At 36.6% G+C, this 16,916-nt stretch overlaps 2 protein-coding genes across 7 annotated transcripts; both read right to left on the bottom strand.

Moving 5' to 3' along the window:
* Nucleotides 1–1,335: 1,335 nt before the first annotated feature.
* On the bottom strand, nt 1,336–5,418 carry LOC113107587 (putative testis-specific Y-encoded-like protein 3). 2 transcript variants are annotated; one of them, XM_026270203.1, is made up of 7 exons: nt 4,113–5,418; nt 3,359–3,436; nt 3,159–3,270; nt 2,867–3,021; nt 2,682–2,758; nt 2,473–2,603; nt 1,336–2,356 (listed from the first exon to the last, which is right to left on the bottom strand). In XM_026270203.1, the coding sequence occupies exons 1-7, from the start codon at nt 4,959–4,961 to the stop codon at nt 2,190–2,192; spliced, it is 1,569 nt and encodes a 522-aa protein (XP_026125988.1). In that variant the 5' UTR covers nt 4,962–5,418; the 3' UTR covers nt 1,336–2,189. The 2 variants fall into 2 exon arrangements, with proteins under 2 accessions (XP_026125988.1, XP_026125989.1); XM_026270204.1 differs by having other exon boundaries at nt 2,473–2,600.
* A 140-nt stretch (nt 5,419–5,558) lies between these two features.
* On the bottom strand, nt 5,559–15,556 carry LOC113107588 (forkhead box protein P3). 5 transcript variants are annotated; one of them, XM_026270208.1, is made up of 15 exons: nt 13,181–14,384; nt 12,498–12,600; nt 12,368–12,396; nt 9,337–9,497; nt 9,057–9,131; nt 8,889–8,970; nt 8,679–8,811; nt 8,472–8,579; nt 8,308–8,395; nt 8,066–8,134; nt 7,126–7,279; nt 6,888–6,964; nt 6,706–6,807; nt 6,342–6,463; nt 5,559–6,101 (listed from the first exon to the last, which is right to left on the bottom strand). In XM_026270208.1, exons 4-15 carry the CDS (start codon nt 9,493–9,495, stop codon nt 6,005–6,007), a joined length of 1,266 nt encoding a protein of 421 aa, XP_026125993.1. In that variant the 5' UTR covers nt 9,496–9,497; nt 12,368–12,396; nt 12,498–12,600; nt 13,181–14,384; the 3' UTR covers nt 5,559–6,004. The 5 variants fall into 5 exon arrangements, with proteins under 5 accessions (XP_026125993.1, XP_026125994.1, XP_026125991.1 ...); XM_026270209.1 differs by lacking the exon at nt 12,368–12,396 and having other exon boundaries at nt 12,507–12,600; nt 13,181–14,383; XM_026270206.1 differs by lacking the exon at nt 12,368–12,396 and having other exon boundaries at nt 13,181–14,382.
* Nucleotides 15,557–16,916: the final 1,360 nt, after the last annotated feature.

Raw genomic sequence — 16,916 nt, 5'->3', positions numbered from 1 at the left:
AATGCATCAGTTCACGTGATCAAGTGTTGAATTGATCATGAAAACATGGAATGCATCAGTTCACGTGATCAAGCATGGCACAGCTGTCTAAGCAAAGGCATCTGAATGGAGATAAGAGCCTTTGGCAATGACATCACATACACTGCACTAGGAGGCTTATCTCATTGCCTTTGCAGTCCCACAGACCCCCATATAACTACCCAGGAGCTTGTGTTGTCTGGAGGCATTTCAAATAAAGTCAAAACAAGCTCACAATGAAAAAGACTGGAATCCTAATATTTTGCACCAGAGCTGTTGTTCCATTAAAAAAAAAAAAATAAATAAAACACGTGAAAACCATACAACGACTTTGTCCTTTTATCAGAAAAGCAGATTCGAATTTCTTATTCAGTTATTTTCTTTTCAATGCTGCCCTCTTGTGGGAAGACATGAGAAACAAAGACGTCTTCTGAAAGCTGGAAAAAAATATGCTTGTAAATAAAGTTAGGCGCATATCAATCTGATGATGTTTCTTATCATAGTGTTGAGAGATTAACACTAAATAAGTTAGAAAACAGGAAAGAATAAAGCTGTTCATTTGATTCATTTTCTGGAAAAGCCGAAAAGACAAAAGCCACATAAAACATTCTGAATGAAAAGACAAAAACTTTATTTGACATGGAAAACAAAAACCAAACAAAGACACACATTTAAAAATTGTAGTTCTCTATAAAATTTAGCACACAAAATATAGCATTTCTTTGATACTGTAGGTCAAATCTACCCTAATAATTCAATAACAAATTATAAACCCTTTTTAAGGGAAAGGATTATGTACAAACCACTGGCCTTGCAAGTAGAACAAGTACAATCCAGTATACTTACAATGAGTGAACAGCTTTTCATTTTTAAACCAGACTTTTACAGGTCAAAACTCAAAATCTTTTAACACAATTGCCTTCTTACAGATACACAGGAGAACATTTAGAATGGTTGCATTCTAATAACTGACCAAAGTTAAAGAAATGATTCCTAAGGATCTAAAGAAACACTATTGGAAATAAATGCAAAAATGATATGAATATAAAAGACATCATGAAAAAAAAGTGTACATATTCACTATTTTTACCATTTCATCTAAGCATTTAACTGGACACAAATGTTTGAGTACTGAGTGCACACATCATGCTGTCAAAAGGGGGAAAAAACACCACACTAGATGACCTTGCCAATATTTCGCTCATTTAAATAACATTACAATTGTTATTCATTGCAGTGAATAAATGGTAATGTGCATGTGTTCTAGACATGACAAAAGTAGTTTTAAGGATTACATGATCACCACGGCAAGAGGTACCAAGTGTCAGGATTTAATCTGCTTCTATAAACAAAGTGAAATAAACTACAATTATTTAAAGGTTCATCAATAAACAAAAGATGTCATGTATTAATGACACAAAACGGAGGAAATGGACCTCATGAAGGGAAACACATCTACAGTATAAGGAGGATGAAAGAGTAAACATCCCTGAGTTATCTAGTTTTGGTTCAGAATGAAGTGCATTTCAGAATGTTTGACCTTTCTCCTTATAAGCAACACGTGGTGGTAGAGTTTGTGAACAATAAAAAGGCAAGGAAATGTTAATTTCATGGTGTTAGAATTCTGTAGATGAGGATAAAAAAGTAACACAAACAGCAATTAACCAAAAATATTACAGCAATGACTGAAAAACATGATTAGGCCCGTAAAACATCCAAAAAGAAAAGTATGGTGTGTTTAGAAATGGTCATGATTGTAAGTGACAGACGATGCTACTGCATACAGTCAAAAACTAAACTAAGGGCAGTCTATAATCTCAAGCTTTAAACAGTCCATCGTGAGATAAACAAGTGTCTTATGGGTATCAGTAGCCCTCTGAAATCTATAAATGCAAACTTACAAGTGTAAAATGTGATGACATCTTAAGGAAAACATGTTTTCAGAGGAGTGCACACATTGAATTTGAAAATTCATCATCTTTAATGTACACAAAGTACCATCTACAATGAAGACATAGTTAAACCCTGATCATTAAGCATCATTAACCACTTGTTATTTGAAACACTCTTAATTTATGCAGGAACTGATATCAGTAAAACAGATCATAGAAAATTCTAATGATGCTATTCTGCATAAAAAGAAACCAAGACAAGCCAGACAACCCGGTTTCCTAACTCTTCTCTTCATCTACATCAATATCTTCCTCTTCCTGTCCTTGCTCTTTGACCTCACAGCCGCTGGAGTCACGTGACTCTTCTACTTCCTCAACATCCACTTCCTCTTCATCTCTCTCCTCGTAGGAGGATTCCCCCTCATCTCTGTCATTCTCTTCTGAGCCTAAGAGAATATGATTAGTCATGATGATTTGGATCAGTTTTATTTATTGATTTGAAAGACATTAGAAAAGCTCTACATTATACAACATGACTTGATTGTGAAAAGGAAAACCTCACCTCCGACTTGGTCATCATCTTCATCCTCATCCTCTTGCTCCAAGTTTTGGCTCTTCTCCTCATCTTCATCTGAATCGGAGATGATCACACACTCATCTCCATTATTGTTGCCCTGAGGTTTGGGACCGCTGCTGGACAACAGAAATTGGTTTAAAAACATAAACACAAATACAATTTGAAAAGTCTGGATGCTTCAGGCTAGAGATTACCTGCCATTCTCTCGTGGCTCCCACAGTGGAGTCAGATAATACCTCAAAGGGTTTCTGTACAGGTCATCTTTCAGGATCTAGAGCCAAGGGAATGGAGTTCATCATTTTTTTACTATGTTTAAGGATTTTGTTATCGCCTGTTTATACAGCCCTTCCTCCTGCACCTAACCACATGAGAGATGTACCTGTGCGATGTCATCCCTTCCTGGGTTGCTGTGGTCACTGAACCAGTGGAAGAAGCTCTGGTAAACTCCCCGTGATGTTCGACGTGGTTCTCCACTACCGACCAGATTCTGCCCCCTGTGCCACAAAATTGGGTTTGAGAATGACACCGGAGACCCTGAGCAAAAAGGAAAGCACATACAGATAAAGCACAATTACCTTTTTTTTTGTACCCAGAATTTTTTTAAAAAGTAACCAAGAGTAATCCTTTTCACATTCATGAAAAGAGGGGTATTGTGATAATGGTCAGCTCACCTCCCATACCAAGATGAAGCTCCTTCACTATCATTTTGTTTTGAAAAAAGGGATTTCGCCGAAAATGGAAGCAGATGCGGTAACCCAGTTTGTTGTTCTTGAAAGACTCAATCTGTCGAATGACGAGCATATTAAAAACATAGATCGTTTGCAAGTTTAGATTGAAAATAGGAAAAAGAAAAATTGAAAAAATGTATTACCTCTAAATTAGTCATGTAGCTTAGAGCATCTTCGTCAGTCTCATCGATTTGCGCTGATAGATGTGGGTGATTCAGAAGCTGATTGGCATTAAGTTAAGTGCACATTACGTAAATGAAGACAAAGATCTGGAATCCACAATCATTTGGTTGAAACCCATTTGACACAAATGGAAAAACAAAATGAACAGGAGTTTTGAGTATGATGAGTAAAGTTCTAGGGATTCTGAGCCAATATAACAGAATTTGCTATAGGGCCCCCTCAAAATCCCAAAGAAAAACATTGTGGGCCCCATGTACTTCGTCTCCCTTTTTTCCCCATTTGTGACACTCCCCAAGTATGATCTTTGGTGACAATTAAAGTGATAATTCACCCAAAAATGTAAATTCTGTCATTAATCACCTTCATGTTGTTCCAAACCCACAAAAAGGTAATCTCATAACTTCTTAACATTAAGGTTGAAACACTGATGTCACATGGACTATTTTAACAATGTCCTTACTGCCTTTCTGGCCCTTGAACATGGTACTAGTTCCATTACTGTCTATGAAGGGTCATCAAAAATATCCTAATCTATGCTCCAAAGATGAATGATGGTCTTATGGGTTTTGAACGACATGAGGGTGAGCATTTAATGACAGAATGTTCAATTTCTGGGTAAACTATATAACGTTAGACGTCAGCTCAAACCTTAACTTCAAAGGCCTTGACACTTATTAAGTTGTCCTGAACGCCACGCACACTGTTAAAGGATACAGCAGTGACCCAGAATCCTGGGATGGCTTGAGTGATGGCGCTGCGCTGGTCTAGGTGAGGGCGTCGCTGGCGGCTCACTTTCATCTCCAGGCGTTGATGTAGACGCGCGCCTTTCTTCTCCAGCGCGTCCAGCCGCATCTGCACCTGAGCGAGCAGCGCCACGGACTGCCGCACCTCCGGGGCCATCTTCACCGACACTATGGCACACTCTCCGTCCTCGTTATCCTCATTATCAGAGGCGACAGACGAGCTTGCCGTGGAGGAAGAGCCAGGAAGGGAGTCGTCATCCTCCTCCTCTTCATCATCATCCACGAACGAAGCCTGCTCTGGATCTTCTCTGTCCTCGCAGAGCAGCAGGGATGAGGAGCTGTCAGCCGCGGCTGCCTCCGTCGTTCTCTCACTCTGAGAGCAACTGGGACGATTAGACTTATCCCTTGATTTCTCTCGGCTCGCTTTTTTAGAAGAACAGGGCATTTCTTTAGTACGGTCTTCGTCCGCGTCTCCACCGGTCAGACTGGCAAGCGCTTCTGCTGCGGCGATGGCAGCTGAATCTGACGCCTGGCGCTCGCTTTCAGCTTCACTAGTCTGTCCTGTGCTCTCCTGCGCGTCTGCTTCATTCACAACCACCGTGTTCTTCTCTTTAGCGTCTTCAGGATGCCCAGACCCGTGTTTTGGCTCGTCACTGCCAACTTTCTCAGCTTCTGCATCTTCACGAGAGTCAGTCCTTGGTTCCTCGTCACTCACTTTCGCCTGCTTGGGAAGCGTGGAGTCAGACTCTCCACCTGGACTTGCACTTCTTTTCCTCTGGTTAGTTTCGGACGGCTGACCGCTGTCCGAGTTTGTACTCATGGTACTGCGAGTTGTAACTTTGTCAGACGTATAAGATGATTTTAAAACAAATTTTAAATGCTAATTGAGATAACTGTGCGGGTCTCTATCCAGAGCCCGCGTTCGCATTACAGCAATACCAAATTCCAAGTCTGCGCAAATGTCAGCAGGCCTAGGTAGCTTCCTAACGCTCAATGAGGCTAGTTTAAATTCTCGCTGACTGTCGCATATCGAATATTTCCGTTTGTATGTACACACAGCACTCGTAATATAGAGTTACTTTTCTCTTAAAAGTCACAATCCGTCTAAAAATGCCTAGTTCTGTTGTATTTGTTTACAGTTTGCCCTTCCGTTCGCCATTTATCTGAGGCTTTGCATACGAGCGCGAAAACAAAGCTCTGATTGGCTGAAATGCACCGCGCAAAAATATCTCGGCCAATCGTAGACGGTGTACTGCAGTTGGTGACGAGCAGGAGCATGGAGTACATCACCATTGCGTTGCATTTACGCACTGAAAGAGTTCTGATTAGGTGGTGTTGAATTATTATTTTAGTTTATAAGAAGCAGAACTTGACATTGTGTACTATACCAGAATAACAGTATTACAATCCTGGATTCCGTTTCAGTTTGGACCTTTATTTGAATAACATATTTTAAGACATTAATTCAAGGAGAGAAAATGTACAGTTATTGTTTAAGAACAATTAGTAATATTAAATTAATACCATACTAAATGTATTTACATACAGATGCCCTTAGTATCATTATTGTTGTACAATTTTAATCTTTATAAAAAACGCGTCTTGTACTTTTTAATCAGTACATTTAAAAGCAAGAAGGATAGTGAAAAGTTTGCTGAACACCCTCTACTTAACTTTATCTTTGGATTATGCAAACTTCATAATTCCTTACAAAATTATTTTTTTCCAAAAAATAAAAATAAAAACTGTCTGAAACAGACTGCCAGCTATATGTTTAAAACCACCATTTTAAACTATTATAATATTTATCATTCTTACTAAAGTCGTTGATATTGTTACTGGTTGAAATTTGATTGTATCTCTTCATGAGAGTCCATTTGGGCCTCGCATCTGATAAGTTTCACCTTGTGGAGTCACAGGAAACACGTGAAAAGGTGCCATCCAGCCCATATCCTGATCCCTGGAGGAAAAAGTGGTGCAACTGCAATAAATAATCTCTTATGATTCTCCCACCTCCAACGATAGATCCACTTAGATCCCTCCAAAGAGCCAAAGTGTTATTTTTAACCTTTACTACTCTGCCATTTTAAAATTAATTTATTGTATTTATACATACAACCAACAATCCACCAGGAGTGTGACAAGCATCAGGAAAGTACAATGTTACTGACACCCCTATGAAGAAGGAAAGACAGTTTACCTGTGAAACTTTTGTCCTTTTCTTCTCAGAAACTCCTCTTCATCCACGGTCCAAACAGAACCTTTTCTTCCTTCAACGCGCACAAAGCACTTATGAAGACTGAGGTTATGCCGAACAGCATTCTACACACAGACAGAGACACATCAATGACTTGTTCTAACAGGAAGAATAAGATTCACTTAGTCCTAACATAAAACCACTGTAATCTCACAGTCGGATCATCACTTTCTGTCATTAACATACAAGCTGTGAAAGTTTTCTGGTCTACAAGTCGGAGGCTGTGGCTTTCAGGATTGGCTTGTCTGCAGTGAGTCATGGAATGATAAATATAATAGGTTTACAATACAAACAGCGCATCTCATACCTTCCATGTGGCAGTATTGTGACGAAAGTAGAAAAACATGCGGGTAAACCAGTGATAGATTTCATTCAGAGTAAGCTGCTTCTCTGGAGACTCCAGTATCGCCTAGCATAAAAGACAGCTTTTATGTGACTGGCAGGAAATGAAAAGGTAATATACAGGATGTTCAATTCAGCTGTACTTACCCATCGTATCATGGAGGCGTAGGTGAAAGGTGGCCTCATGTTTGTGAACTTATAATACTCAAAACTGGGGATAATCCCTATTGCCAGAAAAGAAAGAAAACAAAACGCATGAAGAAAATAATTACATCGTATACCGTAGTATTGTGTGTGGAGATGAAATACGAATGACTTGTAATCAGAACCAGTATTTTTGTATAGTATAATGTTAATAGTAACAAACGTTTGTGTGCTGGCTGACCTGGTATAACTTGTGAGGTAGAGATCTGCCAGTATCCTTGTGTTAGTGCTTCAGCTGCCGCTCTGTCACTGTCATAGACACCATTTGCGCTCTGACATGCTGCAGGTTGCAGGAGTTCTGACAGATGTCCTGACTTCTCCACACTGTTACCATCCTAAGATCAGAAGGAGAGAATTACATCAACATATAATCTTGACATACAATGCCATCTGACTTTCATCAAGCCCTATAATCAGGTCAAATCTAAGCTCAAATAACAACCAGAACATCAACAGATCCCACTGTAATTATGGAATAATTTGATTCATTCACACAGGGTTTTGTCTTAGCTTTTCTAATGCTCCCTTTTTGTTTACTGTTGTAGACTAGCTAAAGATCACTGTTGTCTAGTGTGACCTAATTTCAGGTCTGCTTTAGCTAGCAGACTGATGGCCTTGCATTTGTCGCAAGATAAACTGGTGTGAAGACAAAGCCATAATCCACTTACAAATCATGATAATAGTCCATTCAGCAGTATGCTTGGCGGTTGGCCAGCAGAAGATGTTTGTAGATACAACGTTTGGTGCATACTTTCCAAACTCACAATTTTTTCCTGACTCCCTTTAAATGGCACTATAATTGTTTGTTTTTAACTAAGGAGTGTAGATCAATTGTTGTAGCTTTTTTCCTGAGAATTACATATTCTTCCCTTCCCTCCCCCTGAGCTTGCTGGGAAGATTTTTTTCCACTTGTAAATGTGTATTTTTATTACATATCTTAAAATAGCAATTGCCTTGTAACTCTTCCATTTTTATGATTTATGGGCGGCTGCAGTCATATTTATGAACTCTGTGATTATCAGCAACTAGCCGCCAATTACCCTCTCTTAAGCAGCATATATTGGACCACTTATTTAGATGTATTATATATTTCAGAACTAATTTAATACAAGAGAGCTTACCTCAGAGGTAGATTTGACGTCAAATAGGTGTAGCTGCATAGCCTGTAGTTTCTGTCTCTCTGCAATCAACTAACAGTAACATTCACAAAGGAAAGATAATGCAAGGCCATAAACAGGCATCCTTATATAATCCAGTTCTTATGATATATTATATATCATTAGTTCCTGCGATGCATATTAAATTGGTTAAGCTGGCTTAATATAGAAAAAAAGCATTGTTTTTGAGCACTGGGGTTGCATACCTGATTCTCCATGTATTGTACTTTGTCTTTCTGCATCCTAAACTGGGCTATACTTCTGTCCCCAGGAGCATGGTCAGTAGAAAGGTGTCTAGATTATGGGATATACAGATATCAGGTATTGTTGGATTTAGTAAATGATATTTGTAATTCCATAACTGTCTCACTTTAAGAAATGTCCATATTCTTTGAACACTTCTCTGCTCTTTGAGCACCCAGGCCATCCACATTGTCCTTTAACACACAGAAAGTCACCTGGAAGACTGTATGCATGCCTAGAGATAACCATAAATGCTTCATTTAGCACAAAAACTGAGACCATACAGGCATTTTTTATTTGTTTGTGTGTTTATGTTCTCAAACCAGATACTCACTTCCCAGTATGCTCTGTGCTGTCAGGCGGAGGACTTTCAGATTGGTTGGTGTAAAGTGGCACGGGGTCTGACAGGTCACTGTCAGGTTCTGTCTTACACACAGTGTCCACAACCCAGTCATGAACACCACAAGCTGTGGAGCATTATCAAGAGTTCAGTGTCAGAGATAAATGAATTCATTTGTTTTGATAAAGTCTGCAGTACCAGTACCTTGTGGGAACGGCTGGTTGCCTTTGCGTAGTACTGATGGTCTGTGCTGTCTGAGATGTTTGCTTGTGATTTCTCTGACAGTCTGGATAAAGACAATATTCTTTTAAACCCTTTATTCTTGAGTAAGGTGTTGCAAGGGAAGTGAAACCTTTTCTGACTGAACTGTACCTGCTGTTGTAGAGTGGACGTTTGAATGTGAGATGAGCCAGAGCCTCTGAAATCACTGTCCGAGGCAACAGATGCCTTGGAAAAAGATACATTTTAAGGTTTGTTACAGAACTCATTCTCTCAGTACAATGTGTTACTTGAGCTGAAAAGTTCAGGATTCAAGATTCAGATTTACTTGAATCAACATTAACCTTCATATATAAATATATCATTTAGTTCATATATTTAATATTATTATTTGTGCATTAATACAGAAATTTGTCAGTTTCCAGTCCGTTACCTTTGTAGCCATGGGCTTGCATGAGATCAGAGATGAACTGCTTCCTCTGGCCTTCATCTGCATGCTGGAAAAGGTAGAACGGTCTTGCTCTTGGTACTGATTTTGGCGACTACTCCATTTATCTCCACCTTTGTGTGTTCCAGCACCATTTTGAAGCATTCCTATATAGAAATATGAAGATATAAAAGAGTTTAGTTTATTTACTCTATCGTACTACTGAGTACTAAGAGCGAAAGGAATCAGTCCTAGCGCAAACTATTTCCTGTGTAAATACATTCACCTTTGCTTTGTTTCCTATAGAACAACTATTTTTTTATTCAACATATTTGAATAAAACTGGTAAAAGTATGGAAGTTGTTTTTCATTCTCGTTTTTCTGTGCAGGTGTTTTCTGAACACAAACCACACTTCACCTTGAGTAGGCCCCTTATATACAAACTGAAGAACCTTTTTTAACTTTCTGTGAAGCAAACGATTTTGTCAGCTAAAACAAGCAGTCTTTATTAATCTATAGGATATTACATATTTTACAATATAGCTTAGCCACAAAATATGTACATTAAAAATGTTTGTTTGTGAGATTGAGATTAGTGTTATATAAACAATAAGATGCTCAACTGAAGTTAATATGAGTTTAAGTAATTCGATCATTGTAGAAACACGTAGATAATAAATCATCATTTATCATTTTCTTTTTTACTTTCAACCCTATCAATTCATCAATTCAAGTGATATGCATGTTCACTCACCATTTACAATATAAATATGACACATCTAAACTTAAATTAAATTTTTTTAAATAAAAGGAGCCATCAGAATATTACCATTTGATTTAATCTTATTTTTCCTCTGTAAAAAGAAGTTCAGTTCATCTTAGAAACTCAAAGCAATCAAATCAATAGCTACAGGTCAGTTGCTTTCGTAAGTCTCAAATAGCGATTAAATAATTATGCGATTGGCTATTAAATCTGAAAGGACCATGACGCTCCAAACTCAGCCCATATATGAAGTACTTCGATATGTGTTCTGATCTAATTCAGTAACTTCTGTTTAACATTTAAAAGCGTGGATTTATCATACCTTACATACAACCTTTGAGAAAGAAAAAAACCTTCATCTTTGGATTTTAGAGCGCCATTGTTATTGCGGTTTTCAAGTTCTCATTGACATTTGACATTAACCACATCCAGTCTTATAAATGTCACATTTTTTTCACCTGGGGGGTTTTTCAAACAAGCAACTTCACATGATGAGAAGCAGAAGAGCCTTATTTTGCATGTGCTGAAATGTTTAACAAATGTGCAAAAAAAATGTTCAAATATATATAATACATTTGAACATCTTGAAAATGATCAACTACCCACGTTTGCAACATTTTTTTAACAGTAGCTGCACGTTATATTTATGACCCTCTTCTGCCCTTCTCTGTATCAGTAGTCATCGTGACTAATTCTCGGAGGCTTAGATCAGGAATACGCAAGGCTGTTATTTTCCAGTAATTTGCAGGATTAGTTTTTAATGTTGTGGTCTTGTGCCTAGTGAATGTGCATTGATTTTTAATTTGTTCCTCTGAGAGTTCGACCTGAAGATGATATTGATAAGACTGGGATTATTCAAGGCAATGAAACTCATTATTCATCTCTCAGTCTGAATAGAGTCTTCTCTCAGTTCCAATCACTGAGATAAAATCCCTCAAAATATGAGAATAGCCTGGACTGACAGCGAGTTTCATTTTACAATGACGACACTTTAGAAACTTCAGTATTCAGTAAAATCAGTTTTAGTTTCCGTGTTCTGTGGAATTCATAGTCTCAAGTGATAATCTTCAGATCTAAACTGTGAGCCATTAAGCCAATTCGCATTCACTCGGAATTTAACCTGAAACTTGTAATTAATAAGAACATATATTTTTTAACAGTCCAGATATGGAACATGAAGACAATTCTGGCCTAAATTCTCTCCCACAAACATAGAAAATATCATTCTGACTCACTTTTTTTCCACTGTACCCACTCATTTATGTTAGCAACATACAATATTATAAGAATCAAAGACCAGGATATCGGCGGTATGAACTGTACTTTAATCTGAAGTGTCAAATGATAGTGTTTAATAGTTGGACACCCTGCTCCACCCAGTTCCACCATCGTGGCTTCTTACTGTTGGAGGTCAGAATTAATCGATTCATTGATTAAAGTGGCATCTCCTCTGTGGTAACTGCTGAAGATATGCAAGACGAAGCTGATTTTGCATTAAAGACTGCTATTCTTGAGCATTCTCTGGTATCATACAGTAAGTACCAAGGCAAGTGCCTGAACGATTTCCATGCTTGTAAAAATGGCTAACTAGCATCATGTAAATGCATCTATATATATATAGCGATTTATCTTTTTATTGTTATTATTATTTACTTGGACAAAAATATATCGGTTATCATACATAGCTTGAATATATATATTGGCTTGTTATATAATTCAGAATAGTAATATCGATGCATCGTTTCAATTTGATCAATTTTTACAACATATAACTTCATATACCAGCTCATAACTAAATGCTATAATTCTTAAAGATAACGGTTCAAACCATGAAAGATTTTAATGCCTGACATCAAAGTACTTTTTCAACTTCCTTTAAGAACTGTTTGTTTTCTAGTTGTGTTGAAACCATGATGAACTGATGTTTTAAAGAACACTAAACCAACGTACCGACCTGAAGAACTCATTTCTAATTTAAATCTTCAAAGAACTGTATAACTCATCTCAAGAATCCACCACAAGAATCTGCTAAAATGCAGATTGTTCGCAAAAAAAGATGCCACAAAGAACCATTGAAGAACTGCTACTTTTGAATGTGGCTGCCACAAGAACTTAATCTCTTGGTAATAAAGAATAAAGAGGTGACCTTTTAAAAAAAAAAAACTTATTTTGTGTCAACCAAGTTATTTTTGAAATGTTTGCACCTACTCATTTTCTCCCCATGTGCAGCTCTCAGGTACACAAGAAGTGTATTTTTAGAGTTGTGTAACTTACCCTTTACATCTGTTGTCTGGGTGATCCCTCTTTAAGATGGAACATTGATTTCACACACATTAGTTTAACTAATACATGATGCAATTGCTATCATAACTGCAGGATCTCTGTAGAAGATAGGCTCTTTTACCTCCCACACCTTTCTTTGTCTGTCGCGCTTTTCCTGGAGACCTTCACTCTATGTCTGTGCTTAAACTCAATCCTTCTCCTCAGCAAAGGCCTTTGTGGTGCCTCTGAACAGGAAAGAAAACCAAAGACTAAGATGCACAGACCTCATTTGCGACTGCACTTTAGGAAAGCACAGTTTGGTTGCTTGTCTCTTTTTCCTATACTGAGCTGTGTTAGTTTGTCAGAAACTACAGCGGAATGAAATGTTATGTAAGCTGTCACTTCATCTGGAATTACAATGCCATTTTAAGTGTAAAATGAATCACAATTAATTCAGTGGTTTGTTTGAGAAATGTGATCATTTTAACCAATCTAGCTTTAAAACATCCAAGGATTAAAGCAATTCAAACTCTTGTCTGTCAAAACAAAAGCATATTTTGAGTATTAAAATGTAATCAAAAATGATGTACATTTGATGATGCAATATTGTTCATAATTTAAAAACACACAATAACTTAATCTCACACACTGGTGTCACACTGGCCAAAAAAAAAAAAAGGAAACAGAAATTAATTTAAAGAATTAGGGGTTATAAAAGCACCAATAAAAAGTTTCTATTTTTTTCTTAAATTTTTTTCTCTCTTGCTGAAAACAAACAAATACCTAATTAATACAACCAGGTTGAAAGGAGAAAAAAAAACTCACCTGTTGTGCGAGTGTCAGCTAGATGCAAGTGAGAGAGCAATTATTAGGTTGAATGCTCTGGAAAATGTTCGGGTCACCCCTTTTATAATGTTTAGCATGACATTTAGTGGAAATTCAGCAAGGCAGACTGTTTCCCCACTGGGTGTTGGCGTGTGTGTATCTGTATGTGTATGTGTGTGTGTGTGTGTATGTGTTCATATTGTATATTCATTTGTGCATTACAGGGTGTGTAATAACTGTCTACATATCATCTTAAGAAATTATGTGGCAAGTTGATGTTTCTGTTTCCTATTTAAGAAAACTTCTTCACTGCAGCAAAATCCAATTTCTTCCATTTTTTCTGAGTGATTACTCAGGTTTTCTACATGTAAATGTTATTGATAGTTGTCTTTGTATTACTTGGGTACTCATACTGTAGGTGTATTGCTGACTGTTAATCTTGAATAAACAAATAAATAAACTATTAAATTATTCCTTTGGTGTGGATGAGCCAAAGCCCAAATTCATCTTGACCATCTTTTGTGCTGTTTTACCATGAGACAGCAATAAGATTCTGCACATTTGCTTCTGACAGATATTTCTAATTCACCTCATTCGTTCTTTTTGATTTCAAAACATCTTCCTTATCATATCAGATAAAATGTATTTTCATGGATCAGATCATTCCTGTCAGATTTCATGACTGAGATTAAAAGAACATATAATAATTCTGCCATATACCCATATAAATTAGGACCAGCGTGCCACTTTCAAATGAAAAAGTTAATGAAAAGTCCATTCCGGAAGACCGGAAAATGAGATTGCAAAGAAAATAACCTATTACGTGTTCGGAAAGTCCGTTTGCAGGGTTTGTGACGTTGTATTCGGGTTCTGGGGGGAGACTGAACATATGTACAGGGTACATAGCATGTGTGTCGATTAGTTTAACGCAGGAAAAAACATCCTCATCCTGTGGTTGAAAAGGTTATTTGAGTGTTTTTGAACAAATTGTTCTTCAATAATGACACTCCCAAGCACATGTACTGCATGTAGACCTCTTCTGCCTTTTCTGAGACATGTACGTACCGTAACTACATACAACTTAAAAACATTTTTGAAGATGAAAACGATTTGTTGATTTGAAAATGTATCTCAACAACAGATAGATCAATGTTACAAAAAATAAAGTGATGCTTGGGGTCATATTTCTGAAGTCTGAAAAGCTCACATTATATGAAATACATACAGAACATGTACACATTTGAAAATTTTTCTTGGGGGGGGGGGGGGTGTAAACATAAGGGATCAATGTAGAACAATTATGTAAAGATTATACAAATCTTACACAGAAAAACATAAACTTTTGTGTCCATAAACTTTGAAAGAAAATGTATGATTTGCTTAACAACAAAGATTGTGTGTGTATAAATTCACAGATGGCTATTTTTTTTTAGCTCTTCTACATTCATTTATAACTTGTATAACATCTGCCTGCTGAATTCCATGACATGTGACGATATATAAGACATTTAGAGACAAACAATGAAAAAAAAAAAGTTTAACCACTTCCAGCCTGAACGTTTTGTTTTATTATTTGTCTCTAGTGCACGGATTATAGAATCACGTAGAGTTCTGTACAATATATTTGGGCCAGTTTTGTGACAGCAAAGGAAAATAAAACCTTTGGTAGGCAAAGAACCAACTGGATAATTAAAAAAAAGTTCTAGATTAGAAAAGAAAGAAAGGGTCATGTTACAGGTATCTTTGAGCAGATACTCATAACACAGGGTTAGTTATAAAAGTAGGCTACTAGTTACTGGAATGCATACAATTTTTGAGACACAAGGTTGTATGTAATTTTTTAACCATTCTAGCACATTAATTTTATTTTTAATCATAGACCACATTTGCTGGGAAATAGGGGGAAGGATTCTAATCGTAATTATCTCATATCCTCATTCAACAACAATACCTGACAGGGGTGTGGAGAGTTGTAACAAAACCAATCTCCAGTGAAGACTTTTTCTATTTTCTTGATTTTTCAGCATGCCTAGACAGACTGAAAAAGAGACATATGTTTCAGAGGTAAGAGATGTCTTGATTACTTCATGCAGGCAGCTGAGCTGTACTATGGATTTATTTTAAAATACAGTAGATATAGGTAACATGCAAGTAAAGGTAATTTCTTGTTAAATATTTCAACTGTTACGATGCAAATTATATGTATAATGATGTCCTTTTTTGCTTTTATTCTTACTGTTACAACTAGTTTAACAGCTTACTTTGAATTGCAATAACTCTTTGTATTCAAAACCAGTTATTTAAATCACCTTTATGATCATTATAATTGTGACTGAAATTTGTAGCAGACAGATAAAGATATATTGTGTTAAAATATGAGGCAAAAAAAAAAAACTCTCAGAGCCAGTTTCCCAGAGAGAGATTAAGACCAGTCCTAGACTAAAATGACCCTATAGTCCAGAATTGAATAGGCTGATTTCTTGGAGGAAGACTAAATGGTCCTTTTGGATTGTTCTGTACGAGATACAACCATGGTCCATTATAAGGCTTACAGACCCCAAGACTTAACTATTGTCTGCAATTATCCAGCTGTGATCCTTGGGGAGTCTTTGGCCATTCAAACTATCTTCCGCACATTGCATTAAGACAATAGATACATTGACAAAGATTTGCAACATTCCCTGTTAATTGGAACTCCGTAATTAGTGTCCTAATGTTGTAAAGGAAAATATTCAATGATTTAGCTCTTTTCTTTGGCCTTTGTGTTTCTGATAATTATATTCCTGTGTAACAGGAAATCATGGATGAATAATTTAATGTTCCTGCTTAAAAATGTTAATATGAATGGAAATACAGGTCTTCAGAGATTTTATTAATAATAATTTCTAGGACTACAAATAATTATGGCCAATGTGTATTATGTGATATGGTTGAAATGTTAGATTTTTGTGATTTATTTATTGACTTTTTTTTAATGAAAGATCAGAAGATTAAACAATACAGATTAATTTCCATAGTCCTCTTTGGTCACATTTTTGTAGCGTGCTAAAAAATTCTGACCATGACTCTCTCTCTCTCTTCCTGTTGCTCTCTCTCTCTCTTAAACAGCTGATTTATGTATAATATAATAAACAATAATAATAAAATAAGCTGGCTGCAATAAGTTATGCAAGAATTCTTTACAGATTCCTAGGCATTTATTATTTGACACCTAATTTTGCAGTTAACTTTGCTTACTTTAAAAAAAAAAGTTTTCTCTTAATTAGTAAATTTTTTTGTTTGTTTATTTATGTTGTAGTTGATCACCCTTTTTGTGCTGCTATTGTTTTCCCTGGATTTGCTTCTCAGTTCCATTCAATTTTTAGCTTTTCTGGGTTCATTCCATGTTTTTCAAGCAACCCGTCATGCTTACTCAGATTAGCACAGTTGGTTTTAAATGTATCTAGTTTATTTTAGTTCATGACTCCATAATCCATGAGTTAGTAATCTGTACTTAATCTTTGTTTCAATGTCATTTTTTAAACCAAGATTAACTATTCTAGATTAAGCCTACTCGGTTTATTTTAAACTCTATCTGGGAAACCGCCCCTCAGAGTTATTCATTGTTAAACAAAAATGGATACAATCATGGTTACCCTCTATAGGCAGCTTGCAGTACATATCGGTGGTAATGTGACAATAAAAGTGATTTGACTTGATTTGACTATTGATTTCGCTATATTAAGCAAGACCGACT

The sequence above is a fragment of the Carassius auratus genome, chromosome 8, assembly GCF_003368295.1.
Source record: "Carassius auratus strain Wakin chromosome 8, ASM336829v1, whole genome shotgun sequence".
Classification (NCBI taxonomy): Eukaryota; Metazoa; Chordata; class Actinopteri; order Cypriniformes; family Cyprinidae; genus Carassius; species Carassius auratus.
This window is presented reverse-complemented; position numbering and strand designations above follow the sequence as displayed.